The 16,122-nt window shown below is 39.1% G+C and overlaps 1 protein-coding gene across 1 annotated transcript in view; it reads right to left on the reverse strand.

Moving 5' to 3' along the window:
- The window catches only part of LRRC1 (leucine rich repeat containing 1), a 69,064-nt gene that overhangs the window by 26,597 nt on the left and 26,345 nt on the right, over positions 1–16,122 (reverse strand). Inside the window, exons 3-4 of the mRNA XM_083856641.1 lie at positions 14,127–14,205; positions 10,774–10,863 (exon numbers count right to left, since the gene is read on the reverse strand). Of these exons, the coding sequence (XP_083712767.1) occupies positions 10,774–10,863; positions 14,127–14,205 (169 nt within the window). The remainder of the gene's footprint in view (positions 1–10,773; positions 10,864–14,126; positions 14,206–16,122) is intronic.

Below are 16,122 nucleotides of genomic sequence, written 5' to 3' on the forward strand. Positions count from 1 at the left end.
AAGAGAGAGAAAAAACCAAACATCAGTCTTAAAAAAACCAAAAACAAACATACAAAAAAAAAAAAACATTAGCAGAAGATACTATTTCACCACAGCTTGTAAAAAGCATTAATATTGTAATAATTCTCACTACAAAAGCTACCACACAGACCTCAAACACTGAGCATGTGTGTGAAATTACTGAGCACAAGGAAGCAGACAAACCAGGCAGAGAATGAAGTTAACTCAAATAATTACAAGTTTTCCATCTCAGCATTCCAGACAATTTCTTGTTTAAGGGTGGAATCAAGTTGAATTTAAAAGTACAACATGGCTAAAAATGTCAGTTTCAGTATAAACCAGATATACTTGTTCAGCACTCTACCTACAGTAATTGTAGATACTGGTATTCATTGTGTGAGCTAGAAGAATGAGGAGAATGAGAAATCAATAACTGAGAACAAAACAAATAGCAACAAAGTAGACAAAAAACGCTGGAACGGTCTTTCCTGATCGTTCCTGTCAGGTTTTAAAAGAGAAACACACAATTCAACACAATTACAGATAGGGAATACCACAAATATTCCTTCATCAACTGCAGCAGTCTACTCTAAAACAAAGGTTAGACTAGAATCATCTGCTAAAACCAGAAACAAAGCCTGTTGTTGTTCTTCTTCCAAAGCAAGTCAGTTTGGATTGATTACGAGATTATCAGCACCACCATGTTCCACAAAACAACTTTTTCACAGACAGATGACTCTCTAAACCACAGAGATTCACTGCAATAGGTTTAAAAAAAAGGGGGGGAAAAAGGACAGATGTTCCATAGTTACTCTGGATGAAATTACATTTTCAGTGTACAGCACACATTAAATGTACTTTATTTTTTTAAGTTATAAAATACAAAACTGCTATGAGTTTAACCTAGAACTTTTACTTTGAGGGACAGTTGCAGCATATTCCTATATCCATGGGGACAGAAAGTCAGCCTTAAGTGTAACAATAGACAAAACAATACACCCCATTTCTATCACAGTCCCTGCAAAAAGACTAGGAGCTCCAAGCCCTTGGCAGAGACCAGCAAAGGTTTCATGATAAGACATATGCTACTTCCTTGTGGGAAGAAAAAAAAAAAAAAAAAAAAAAAAAAAAAAAAAAAAAAAAAAAAAAAAAAACCAACTAAAATTACAGAAGTAGAAAGAGAATTGTGGGGAAAGCTAGGAGAAAACAAAGATAGATGACAAAAGGACTGATATAGAAGCTAAAGATGCTCAGCCAATAAAAACTGAACAATGCCCTTCTCTCGACTAACAAAAGCTACCCTCTCTGACCTTATGTCAAAAGCAGCACGCAGCTGAGCCAGCAAGACAAGAGTACAGGCTTTGGGAAATAAGGAAGCAAAGGTGGAAGAGATGAAGATCTAAAGCACCTGCAAAAATCCATGGCCCAATGTGCACCCCTTCCAGCAAGTTTCAGCTGGTTAGGGGAATATAAAACCCCAACTGTCATTTTTTTCTCATGTTCTAAAACTGCAAAAAGAAGGGGAAGAGACAACAATTGGTATAGCCCCCATATTGATGCACAAAAAGAGAAGGTCCTGCACAATAAAGATAGGTAAGGTGAGAACACAGTATAGTTTCTGAATATGGTCTGGTATTACACTTTTTATGCAGCAGCAGCAATGACTCCAGAACATAGCCCAAGAATGCACCCCACAGAAATGAGAGATTAAGTCCATATTTTGACCAGTGCACCAGTTCCAAAAGATTTCAGTTCACTGGGCCAGCATCTGAAGATTACTGGTACTTAGATACCTTGTCTGGGTATACAGCACATACACTTTGAAACATTCATCATGACAGTAAACTGGGAAGGAAAGGAGTCTAAACTAGGCAATTTACTGTCCTTTTTTTTGTGCAGAAAAGCAAAATAGTTTTTCTGTCTATTCAAGGGTCTTCCAAGAGATAAGGTAACTATGTTACTCTGACAATGGCATAAAAATGCCTGAAACTAGCCATATTTAAATCTATTATTTGGCCCATCCCCACTGGCCAAATAAAACTACCAGGAACATGTATGACCTTGCCCCAGGACACACCAGTTAGATGACTATGCCCTCACGTGACAGGATCCTAGTAAGCTACTCCCATCCCACAAGGCTTCTAGCTGCAGAGCAGCAATGCACCTGATGTTTAGCAGCTTTTATTCCCCAAGAAAATGACAGTTAATCAGTAACTAGCCAGCTCTCAAAATACCACTTGCTCAGACTCTAAGTACTTGAAGGTACAGCATTTACCTTTGGGATAGGCTCCTGTTCCAAGTCACTCCCAAAAAAAACCCCTCTTTCTCTTCTCCTCTCTTGACTGTTTCCTCAGCTGCACACAGACCCTGAAAAGGCCAAATGTCCCAACTCCAAAGGCTACATCAACCACATCATCCTGGTCTGCATAAAAAGTGTGGCCAGCAGGTCGAGGAAAGTGGTTCTGCTCTGCACTGGTGAGACTCCACCTGGAGCACTGCATCCAGCTGCAGGGGCTCCAGCACAGGAAAGCCACAGTCCTGCTGGAGCAGGTCCAGAGGAGGGACACAAAAATGGTAAGAGGAGCACCTATCCTGCGCGGACAGGCTCAGAGAGTTGGCATTTTTCAGTCTGGAGAAGAAATACTTTACAATGAGGGCAGTGAGACACTGTGACAGGACACCCAGAGAAGTTGCAGATGCCTCCTCCCTAGAAACCAAACTCAGACAGAACAGGGCTTTGAGCAACCATATCTAATGAAAGATGTTTCTGCCCACAATAGAGGGGTTGGATTAGATGATCTTTGAAGGTCCCTTCCAACCAACCCAAACCATCCTATTAAATTAGGTGCTTGAAGTTGGATTGTTTCAAGAGCTCCTGTAGCATGTACCCCCTTCTAGAGTTAACTACCACTTCAGTTCTTCCCTGAGTCTGTTTTATTTCACCCAGTTTCTATACCTGCCAGTAACCTATCTTCCCTGCGTCTGAACAACCAGCTCCATGTGGATTTTTGGTGTAATGACATTTCCAAGGCAACAAAAACAGCATCAGCCACATAAGGAAGAATTATGCCTCCAGAAATTACTAAGAGTCCCTTAACACATAACCATGTTGTTGGTGGTCTATATGCTCCAGGCATGCACTTTTCTCACCTTTTCTAAAAGGTTCAATACCACATGCCTATTTTTCTTCCAATTATTGCAAAAGGCTGGCATATAATTACACAAAGTTACCATGAAAGAACCTTGTAATTCACATCCATTATATGGTAACCTACAAATAGTACAACAGTCCTGCCTTAGTTACCTTTTGCTCATAGAAACTTGTTTTACAATGTGAATGATAAAAAAAAGCACTGATGAACTAATAATAAAAATAATAAAATAAATATTAGTAAATTATTATAAATAATAGAAAAATTAATAAATATTACTAGATAATAATAAAATAATTAGTAAAACTAATCTGACAGAATTGAAGGAGACCTTCTGCCCACACCATGCAAAAGGGGAGAGTGATTTATGCAAATTCTTAGGTACTGAATGCCAGAAATTCTTACATGAGCTAGAAATTACAGGAAGTATTAATTTCCTAATTGAGGGCACTTCCTTATTTCAAAACAAACTGATCTTCACACACATGAAGTCCTGTGGTTCTACCTCGGAATACAAGAGAAGCTGGAAAAGCAACTAGAAAGCAAAGTAACTTGGTTTTGATGAAATTGTTATTTTGTCTCATCAGTATTGTTAAAGACCATTCTTCCAGAAATATCTTTGAAAGCTTTCCTCCTCCTTCTCCTTTTTGGAGGCAAAGTAACTTAATGTAACTTGCATCTAAATTAAACATTATTCTTTCCTCTTAAGTTTCAGTGTATAACATTCAGGGCAAGAGGCCTTCCTTAGCAGTCTACTTCTAGAGTTCGATGAGTGGAACAGCATTCTAGCAGTAATTCTTGTAACAACATCTGAAATTAGGGATTATGTTCTTTCTTAACATTTGCAACTTTCTACAGAGCTGGGAGAGCTGGACACAAATTAGAATGTGAAATACTCCTTCCAAAGACTGATTTTAAATAGGGGCCCAAAAAGTGAAGTTGGTAATTTTGGTCATGCTGGACTTAAACAGCAAGGACACTGGAAGTTAGAGAAAGGGCATTTGCATAGTCAGTTATGTGAACTGAACTGTCAATAACACTAATTTGCTCATAAAAAGCTACATATCTTCTGCAAGTAAAAACAGGATAAAAAGTCGTTATGTTATCAGTCACTAACTGAGGGAAAGCCTCAATAGATAGCCAGTAGTACAAGTCGCATTCAAATTTTAAAAATAAAGTTCTACATTTTATGGCAAAGGAATTCCCTAAATGTGTTACAGAAATAGTCTAAGTTGATCTTAATTGCTTATCAAGAATACTGATATGAACTGGGAAGGCTAAGCCAATTCACTATTACAACAAAATTTCATTTTTAAAATATCTTCTGTTCCACTCATGCAACATCAATCTTCAACAACTTCAATAAAAATGGAATTATTTCACTTTTAATAAATACTGCCGAATATATGGTACATATCTTTTTCTTGTGTAACATACAGGATGCAACATCTCTTATTTAAAGGCCAAATGGCACTGAATGCACTATTACATTTCTAGTGTCCCTGAAATAAACTTCAGAGTTCTTAACATTCAGTTTTGTCATTTACCAAGCAGCTGTGATTAAGACTGAATGCTCTACCTACTCAAACTCTGTAAATATTTCTTGCCATGCTAAATTCAGTTAAGCCACAGCAGGAGTTTTTAATACTATTTATATCAGCCTAGCCAGACCACCTACATATCTCTCTACGTATTTGTGAGACAAGCTTCCCCATCACTTCTGTTGTATCATGTAAGACTCTATGTTAATGAGAGATTATTATGCTAAACCTGAAAAGAGAATTAAATTGTCTTGTTCTGCACAATTTTAAGAACATTTTCCGTTCTGTGTGATGCTACCAGATGCATCATCTACACTTGAAACATCCAGGCATACACTAATTAAAACACAGTCACGGACTGGCCCAGGAATCCATTCCAAGGATTATTATGCCATTCTGATCTGCTTCTGGACCATCTGTATTGAGCAGGTTACCCTTGCCTTTGAAGATCTTTTATTCTCTGGCTACTTCTTCCATGATCAGCATTAGAGATTCTGTTTCAGAAGCTGCTGAAAACTTTGAAACCTCTAGAATTAAACATATATATGCAAAAGCATCACCCTCAGTGACTAATACAAAATCTCTGGGTATTTGTGGTTCCATGCCTGTTGAAAAGCATGCCTGTAACAATTATTTCTGTAAAACAATGCTTCTAAGCACAGCATCATTTGTTCTGTTCTTTTCATTATGTTCACTTTCATAATGAAATGCCCATTTCAGCATTCTACCTGCTAGCTGCAAATGTTAAGAGGAAAATATCTCTGCTTACCTGGTAATTTCCCTTTCAGTAGTAAGGTTCCACAGATCCATTCAGCCTGCTTGCAGCTTGGGCGTAAACCAGACTCATCAGTCATCAGCATCAGAATATTCTTCACATCTAAAGAAATTCACACCTCCCCACATCAAAAGTTTCTGAAGCTAAAATAAAGCTTGCATCACAGATTGTGCAGTTATCTTAAAAAAAAAAAAGGGGGGGGTGGGGAGGAAACTGAATGATGGGGATACTATAAATTATTATATTTCTGTGACCTTTTGTTGAATCCTCAAGATTTTGAAATCATTTCCAAGTAGGAGACCATCTATATTTTTAGGGGAGGAATAGAGATTGCATATGGCAGAGAAAAGCTTTCTTCATCTGCCATGTAGGGAACTTTCAAAATACCCTACCTGCCAGTCATGAATAATCTCTTACTTTAAGCTTAAAATCCAAAAAAAAAAAAAAAAAAAGTAATCTGGTAATCTATATCCTTCCCAGGTACAGACAAGACTGCTGAAAAAATGGTGAAAGCTAAAAACTGGGTATGAGTTAGGTGTCTGGTATGCCAATGGGCAGCAGGTCTAAAAATCATAATTTAAAGCACACTAGTGAAGCTCTGCCCTTTGCTTCAGCCATTTAAGAATTTAGTTGATTTTGCCACCCCTACAGAATGGGACAGATAACTGTCTTTTTCAAATACACATTTCATGCTGAAAGGACGTTTTTCAGCTAAGGCCAATTCCTCATGAAGCACTGGTCTAAAAGTCCAATGCTAGATTAAAGATTAGAGACACATAAAAGGCTTTCCAAAGAAGGTACCTGGATCTTATTCAAATAAATAATAAACACACAAAGCTGACACAATCTCTCTTCTCTTTCTAGACATTAAGCTGTAAGACCACTATGCGGATCTCTAAAATCATCAATCTTTACTGGTAGAAGGCCAGTATTACAGTGGTCTGAAGCCAACACTACAGAAGGAACACATATGGACAAGGTGCTGGGCATTGGAATATTCATGCCCTGGGAAGCCTCACAAACATCCCAATTTATTCAAATACCCTTACATACAAATACTCTGATTTTTCAATTTCAGGAAGAAGTCATGCCCTGCGTTTTGGGTGCTACGTGAATAAGGAAGTATTGAAGAAAAAATAATCCTAGAAGCAAGGGGAAATTCCTAAATGTTACCCACACTGGGAGGAACAGGTTATGCCTGCTTGTTGGGCAGCTCTAGACACAGAGGGCCCTGCAGAATAGGCAAGGAAATTAGACTTGCTCTCATTAGACTGAGAAAGGCTGTAAAAGACACTCCTACTCACAGCTTAAACGGTGTAACTTGTTTCTCCAAATAGTTCAACTAGCCAACAGGACAAGCCCTGCTCCAAGCTGCACCCACATAATTATCAGCTTAAGTACCACATGCATTAGCATTCACTGTTTCACTCAGATAGCAACGAAACCACTTATTAAGAGAAGATAAATCACAGAGAAACACAAAAAGCAGCACTGGTAATATTAGGACATCTACTCTGTTATTCAGTTCTGTGTTTGTCACACATCTTTCTAGAAACAATACATGAGCTTAAAAGAAGTAGGTTTAATCCAGCAAGAAAAAACAGCACCTGTAACAGCACCAGAAAAGTCGACTGAAGTGGTCACACAGAATAAGAAAAGTTGACATACTCAGAGCATGGCTATGCATAAGCATGACAAAAGACAAAAGGTTCAAGGAAGGCCTTGCCTATGCTCTTCAAACATCCAGCTGAAAATACTTTAAAATACTCTTCTTGGCAATACAAAGGAAATTAAAAATAAAAAATACCTGCACAGAAGAATGCATAACAGCACAGGTAAAGTACTGATGGAACTCTACATTGAGTAGTCTAACAAGTTCAGACACTGGCCTGGGACAGTGAAGCTGAACTCTGGCACTCACACATCAGACCATGGGAAAAACAGACTGGGTGTCTGAACTCACAAGGAAGACACACTCCCACTAAGGGTTCACGGCAAGGCAATTCAAGTCTATTATCTGCCATTCATAAGAATTTTCTTACTAACATTGAAGTACTGCTGTTTGTAAAAGATTTGCCATTGCTTTTGCTGCTTTCCCTATTTAAGGCAGTAAGGCAGATTTCCATCTGAAAAGACTGTAAATAGGTAGCTAAAGATTGTAATAGGTAAGATTGTAAGATTGTAAGTAGGTAGCTAAAACAAAAAGAGACGCTAAGTACATACTGATCCCTGTCCTACATGAAGATGAGTTAGAGACTTCACTGGCTGTATTAGGCAGTTTCCTAGACAGCACTGTAAGACTATAAGCAATTAGGATGCACTTCCCCAAGTTTCCACATACTCTACTGACCAGAAGACCTGCAGCAAGCACAGGGACTTCAAATTTTTCCCCGAACAAATTCAAGTATAGTAGAATAAATACCATCATATATTTGTTTGTTCACGATTTGGCAGATCTCATATAGAGCACATTGGTCCAGCCTATTCCATCAAATAACAATATGCATTACTATCCAAAGCATACTGAAACTCTAATAAGGCATTTGCAAACATATTCAAACACCTTTTAGAGTCTTACTTAGCCTGCTCAGCCAGAAAAACAAAATTAGCATTACTTTTCAATTCCCAGCACTGGGGGAATGGGGTCCCAGCAGATGAGAAAGAACAAAGGAGGGAACAACCAGTACAAGTTTGTGGGTTTTACCTTTGGAAAAGCCACCAAGCATTTCACAGCTTTTACCAAATACAAGGTAATTGGTAAAACCATCATCAAATCCGCTTGCAGTAAATGATGAAAATTTTGCCAACTAAAATAGGAAAGTTGCACTTGTTGGTAGCCAAACTAAAAAGGGAAAAAAAAATCTTACTTAAAGATTTAATGCTAAAAAATCAGTAAAATTCACTCTCAGAAGTGATCCATAAGGACTTCAAGTTGCAGTTCCAGTTCACTACAAGACCTCCCAATAATTTTGAGTTGGAAACAGATAGGATCTCTCTGTTGGACATTCCTCAACAGACTTCAGAACAGTTACATTTTGGGTGGACACTCCATGAGTTTCCCTCATGCAACACTATCATTCTTCTGAGTTAGAAACTATGCATTTTCAGTCCAAGCTTCCTGCTGACTTCCCAACATTCTCACCAACTCTGAATACCTGATGAGGCAAAAACAACAGCCCCACACATCTGTCTCCACTTCTTTAAATATAAACCTAATAATAAAAATTTCTACTCATGAGATTAAAATGTTTTTGTAAAAATACAATAATCATATTCCAAACAGCTAATATCCCAGGTCAAAGCAGGCCTGTCAGACTTGAATAAAAGTCTATCCCCCCAGGAGAGCTCACCAAGTCCACCAGGACAAGCTTGTGGCTCTTCCTGACACAGGTGAGGACCCCAGATTTTTACTTTCATTATGAAGGATCAGATACTGATTTTAAAAGAGGATGGGTTGCATTACTCTGCTCTGCAAGAACTCACCCTAAAACAGCATCACAGCATTTCCACGAACTGCTTAGGATCAGTATAAGGCAAGTTTTTACCTTTCTTTCTTGCACAGCTCCACATTGCTACAAATTCTGGTATCCCCATTTTATCCACACTTGTTTCCAGTCATCTGCTCCAAAACAGAGGCTCTCACCACTACGCTACCAAATGAGAGGCAGAATCAGCAAGAAGCCAGAGCCACCACAGCCAGTGAGCTCTCAGGAAAGCCAACAACCTTCCTGCAGCTACTGTCTGCAATGCAGCAGTCCACACCTTGCTTTTGGGAATCATGCTTGTCAGGTTTCTTGGATTTATATTCAGAATCAGGCAGGATCCCAAATTTTTGGTCTTGACTTTCAGTAAATGCAAAGCCTGAACAGGCCTTTTCTTAGCTGCCAGTGCTGGAAAAGCTGCATGAAAATTTTTGTGAACTTTTATAATGAAGGAAGAATATCACGGAAGTCCTGGCCCATGCAATTTTTAGGTAAGACTCTGCCCTAGTCACTGGGCACACACTATCTGTACCTGTTAGTGCTTGCGGGAGGTTTCAAAAGGTATTTTCCACTTCTGTTGCAGCTGGTGTGGTGCCAGCTGAGAGCTTTCATACCCATGGGAAGTGGCTAAAGTAATACCAGTCTGAACTTGACTACATTGCAGGAGCTCTAATGATTAAGATCCTTTCTGCAGGACTCCTCTGTTTACAAATATCTGGATTTTAGTGAACTAACAACAAACCAGTAAAATGGATAACAGTTGTGTGCAGCTATTTGGCAGGGGAGAATACTAAAGATGTCTACATATGCGCAAGGAGAAACTGGACAAGTACACAAAAGACAGATTCATTATGGGCTATCAATTAGACGAACCAAAATCCAAAGCTCAGGAAATCCTCTGCACCAGAAACAGTCAGGAGATGGAAAAAAGAGTCATCACACACACACACTGTTCTTCTAAACCTTCACTAGGCATCTACTTACAGCAACAGCAGAAGGAAGCTGAGCTAGATGAGCCTTTGAGCTGAATCAGCACAGTCATTCTCATAAATTTAAGTGAGGAGACATGGAACTACTACTTCTTCAAACTGGAAGAGACACCCTTCTCTCCACTAAGGGGAAAGAGATTTCCCATCTGCAAGTGTGGATGTTTATTTCAGTCAAAAGGAGACACATAAACATTGTTCACTTCACTTCCCACATGTTTCCACTTTGAAAGTCTGTCCTTGCAACACAGATCTATCTTCCAGAGTGAACAAACATTTTAAATAAAGCTTATAAAATTTCATCTTAAGAGCTGTTCATCTCCCCAGCTCCTGCTGAAGTTTTTTTCAAAACCAGACTGCTCCCATAGCTAGTTAGGAAGCTTCTGAATTTCCATCCTGATCACAGCCAGCTTTTACCCATCTGTTTTTGTGCCAGCAATTGCCTGGTTTTGAGCTAAGCTGCAAGCCATCTGACATAATCAATGGATCAATGGTCTATTTAGGAAAGCAAAAGGTCAGATCAGCATGACAAAACACTGAATTAATTTTGCACCTAAAATTCCAAGTTGTTTTAAATCCTAAAGAACAGGATTGAACTATACACATACACACTTTGGGTTCTGCATTAACCTGCAGATGTCAAGTGAAATGTCAAGTGAAAATGCCATGTTTTAGTTTTTTTTAAACAGATCCCTCCAACTTGAATAGAAAAAATAAGGGTAGACCTGTAAATAATTTTATAGGCGCATTAGATACAATTATGTGAGTCATTTATACAAGAAGTGTAACGATAAAGAAAAAAATGAATTTAAAAAGTAATAAAGTACAAGAACTTACTTCCCAATGTTTTCAGGTAGTGCTTGCAGAGAGATGTCATTTACTGAAAGACACGTCAGATTCTGCAATTCAGGAAAGCTTTCAGGCAACCTATGGAGATATTAATTCAAATCAAGGACTTCCAGAAGTACTCTCTTTCATAGGAGCAAGACTTTATTTAGCAAATATGCAGAGGGAAGAAAGCCCAGATTCTAGCATGACTCTCAGAAAATTCTAAGGATCATAAAAAACACCCATGATTTAGGGACTTTTAAGTTTACTCTCTGTCAAAGAACAGGTGATATAGCACTCTCTTCCCTGCACCCGATCTGCAACTTCAAAACACTACAGGGCTTGAGAACATTTTAAGCATTTTCACAAAACTGAAAAATAAAAATCCAACACATTAAAAAAAAAAAAAAAAACAAACAAAAAAAACCCACTTCTTTACTAATATTTTCCTGTATAACCAAATGGTTTAATTTTATTCTTATTCAGGCTCCAGTTACACACACGCTTATAGCATGGCCATTCTGTATTAGCTGCTAGGCTGCTCTTCAATTGCTGCTTTTTTGAAGAAACATGCTGTTCACTATGAAGACAATGTTCTGCTGTTACAGCATTTCACATTTACTGGTTCACAACACAACAGCATGTTAATCCCCCCTTCTTACACGATAAAATGCAGTCATATGCAGAACACTTCCAAAGTTCCCAAAGCCTTTAGGTCCATCCCCCAGCTGGTCTTCTGCAAGGCATGGGTCCCTGTTCCCTCACACTGAGGGGCTCCTGTGCCACTTGCTGCTCACTGGCAATACCAAGAAGCTCAGTTTGCAGCTGCACAAGAGACGGGATGAAGTAAAGGGGCCAATTAGGTAAAGAAGCAGAAGCCTCCAGCCCAGCCACTCAGCTTCTGCTCGACCCCCAGAGCATGCAATCCAAGATCAAGCTATAGCATTTGGCTTGGTTCTTGCTCTCCCCATTACCCAGCTCAAGGCACGTGATACGACCTGCAGGCAACTTGCCAAATGGAGTCACACCAACAGGCAAATACAACTCTGCACAGGGGGATGAGGAGAAGGCAAAAGGCAAATTACAGTGTGGGGCAAGAGGGAGTTTTCATGTGATCAATTCTGTACTGCACTGCTTCGTATTTTGGACCTTATTAACAGAAGATGCTTAATATCTTCAAAAGGTGAGGTCCCCTGGAACCACTCATTGCCATTTAGACTCTAACAGGTTTAAGAGTGGAGTTAAATCGTTTCATTGTCTTTTGCTCAGCCTTGATGTTAACAGGTAGCTGGACTCAATAATTATTGTAGGTTCCTTCCAACCAGAACTATTCTATTCTCTCTACAGCAAGCAGTAGACTTCCATATCTATAATAAATCTATACATGTGTATAAAATACTATCTATAGATAAAATATTATTTATAAAATAAATATAAACAATTATTATTTTAAATAAATATTATTTATAAAAATAAATAAAAATTATATCTAAAGTATTATTTATAAATAAATGCATCGGCTTTTTGCTGATATAAATAATACATAAACCTAAAATAATCTGAAAACAGCTGGAAAAATGGTCTCCCAGCCACCTTTAATGTTCAGTTTCATCAGTGATTTAAGTTTGACAATGAGGCAACATACTGTATTAGTGGAAGGACTTTGATTGCAAAGATCTCCAACTGGCTTTTAAGCTTAGAGGAAGTAAGGATAAGAATCAATGGCTAAAAAAAGTTCCAGAATATTACACAAAAGTAACTATTTGACTTTCCCACTTTGCCTGGGCAAATCAGTGCAAAAACTTACATGCTATTGTATAGGAAAACTGAAATTCTGGATCTCATCACAGAAATACCTGGCAACCATATGTAAACAGTTCCTGGAATCTGTGCTTTCTAACTTATTAAACTGCTTGGAGTGATGTTTTCCAGGACATGCATATGCTTTGGAGCCACTTTATCAAGAATTTTTAGAATTCCCTTAAATTATCAACAAAGAGTTATGATATCTATTTCAACACCACTGAAAAACTCTTGTGAATTCCACGAAGCTGTAGCTGTGCATTACAGGTACTGTTTAAGGAAACATTACTCAGGCCTTATTGAGCACACAGAACGAAGAAGGATAACTGGAATACTACTACTGACACTTCTGATTTCAATACCGCAAGATGCAGATCTGAGTTTTATACACTGCAACTGATGCCTGGAAAAAAGCTGCTCAGTGACCCTCACCACTTGTGTATCTAAACATCAGTTCAGCCTCAGTTTGCTTTGCCGGATTTTTGTGGTATTATTATCTTCACTATATAAATAGGCTACAGAGCCATGGGGATTAAGATCACAAGTGCTCCTTTAATGCTCAGGGATGTGACTTTCAGAGAACTTAGGAGGCACTATGGGCAATATTCAAAGCACACTTCTGAAGAATCTGAGCTGCACACGTGGGAGAAGCAGTCTTGCAAAACCACTGGAGCTGCTTAAGCTCTTACAGACTCCTGTTTGTTAGCACTGCAGCAGCCCAGCCAGCCAGCTAACCCTGCAAGTATCTGGTTATCTCAGTACAAAGCAAAGCAGGTCAGTGAGCACCCACTGTGAACACTCTGGCTTATGTGACTTGCTCAGCATCACAAAGGAGCTCTGTGGCAACGGCTGGTTCAAGAAATAATTCTCCAAAGAGTACTCAAAGGCTTTAACTAGCAAATCATCTCTTCCTTGCCATCTCCACTCTCACTTTACTATACAAATTTCAAATTCTTCAGCAAATCCAACAGAGAAATGTAAACAAAATTCCTCTTCCATACTGAAAGTGTGCATAACCTCCAAACCTCAGCTCATCAGAACACAGGCTGGCAGCAGCCACCGACAAACACAGTGCACTTCTGCCTCATGTTACTGCATGTCACTGTGTCCCAATTGACGGGAGGGTGATGAAATGCTAGTCCAAGCTTTAATCATTAGTAAAAGCCATTATCTGCAGCAGCTGATCTAAAGTCTATTCCAAATCATCAGGCACCTGGGTTTGTGCCAATGCATTTGCTCTAACCATCACTGTACCTTTCCCAAGTATGAACATGGTTTTCCTACGCATTTAAGAAAAGGAATGAAAATCATTTTATAGACAATCAGATTTACCAAATCAGATTTTTCTGGTTGGCTAGCAGATTTCATCCCCACCCAAAGAAAGATGCACGTCACTTTTTAAATCTGAACTTTTGCTGAAGTCCCTGCCACAGAAAAACACTGCTGGCAATATTACACAGACTCTAGATCACAATTTCTAAGAGCTTATTTAAAATTGTAATTGTTACAGTAAAATTGCAATTCTAGTATGTCATGTACTAAGAAGAAAGCGAAGTTACCTAGTCAGTGGATTGCCACTGAAATCTGCTACCTGTAGTGCTCTGCAGAATGAGATGCTTTCTGGTATTTCAGGAATATCTGCAGAAGAAAAAAAAAAGCAAAAAATTGTCAGCAACTGTACTGCATCCATGCTGAAATTATTGCTTAATGACAGTAACTCGCTACTGCAAGGAGTTATCTCGGTATCTTTCAAGACATTTCAACATGCAAGACTGCTCCCTGTCCAAGTTTGGGAAAAAAATATACATATACACATAAAAATGTAACATATAAAGCAGAAGATAAATCCTCACTGCAGAAGTTTCTAAAACTAATCATGCTACTGATTTCCTCCACCAAAATATAGCTTCACTGCCATACTGCAAGTAGTTTCTCTTGTACTTCTGTATGATGTACTACAAAACCCAGAAAACACACCTTCTCAGCAAAATGATTTTGACATGCTTTTTGTGTTATAACAGTCTTGGATGCCATCTGTAAAAGCCAACAAGTATCCAAGCTAAGAACAAATTACTGCAATATAAGATACTATTTGCAATAATACAGCATAGGCACTGCTTATAGTTTGGATGCATTCGCAAATCACTGAATCTGCTCTGGAAATAAAATGTGCTTTCCCAGACCATGAAGTCACTACATGAGCAAAACTCTTCAATAAGAAATACAAACAGACACAGAGAAAACAAAAGAAATTTCATTTTTGTGGGTTTTTTTCACATCATCTCTGACCCCAGAGACTAGGGTAAAGCAGTGTTGGAAGGAAGACTCTTCCATGGTCAAGAGGGATTGGGTTAGAGAACACCTTGACTTCATGGGTGTTGGTACACGTTCACACGTGCTGAGGGAGCTGTTGGACACCACGGCCAAGCCACTCACGATCATCTCTGAAAGGTTATGGGGATGAAGAGAAGCAAATGTCAGCCTAGTCTACAAAAAAGGCAAAAAGAAGGACCCGAGGAACTGCTGGCCTGCTAGCTTCACCTCAATCCCTCCAAATGGATGGCAAGAAGGTGATGAGGAATAGTCAGCATGGATTCACACCTGAACAAATTTATTGCCTTCTACAACGAAGTAACTATCTGGATGGACGAGGGGGAAGCAATGAATACTGTTTCTTTGAACTTTAGCAAGGCTTTTGACACTGTCTTCCACAATAACCTTGTAGGCAAACTCAGAAGGTGCAGACTAAATGAACAGACAGTGAAGTGGGCAGAGAACTCACTGAGCTGTGAGCCCACACCTGGAGAGCTGTGCCACACTCTGGGCTCCCCAGTGGGAGACAGAGAGCTCCTGACACAGGTCCAACAGAGGGCAACAAGGGTCCAGGAGCACCTCTCTTATAAAGAAAGGCTGAGGGAGCTGGGCTTGCTCACCTCAAGAAGAGACAACTGAGAGGGGAACTCATCACTGTCTATCAGTGTCAGAAGGGAGGGTGTCAAGAGGATGTTTCCAGGCTCTTCTTGCTGGTGCCAAGCAACAGGACAAAAGGCAACAGATGGAAAGTGATGCACAGGAAGTTCCACCTCACTGTAAGGAAAAACACCTTTACTGCACAGGTGACCAAGCACAGAAACAGATTGCCCAGAGAGGTTATAGAGTCTTCTTCCTGGAGATATTCAAAAAATCAGCTGGACACAATCCTGTGCAATGTGGTCTATGACAATCCTGCCTGAGCAAGGAGGTTGGATCAATGACTCACTGTAATCCTTTCCAGTATTGCCCATTCTCTGATCCTATAAAGTGCATTTTCCTCCCCCTCACTTGATACTTTTTCACTATCCATTTCTCTCCTCTGCCTACCTGTAAAAAGGATGCACAAAAAGTCAGTGCAGCTCTCTGAAGTGAGGATCATTATACATTTACTGAATTCAAAAAGGTTGAAATATAACTCATTTTCATTGTCAAGCATCTTAAAAAGATTTCTCAAGCAAAGTACAAGTTATGAGAAGATACTTTTCACTACTTGTGAAGACTAGTGTAACATGGCATTGAATA

This window comes from Zosterops lateralis, assembly GCF_965231275.1.
Source record: "Zosterops lateralis genome assembly, chromosome: 3".
Classification (NCBI taxonomy): Eukaryota; Metazoa; Chordata; class Aves; order Passeriformes; family Zosteropidae; genus Zosterops; species Zosterops lateralis.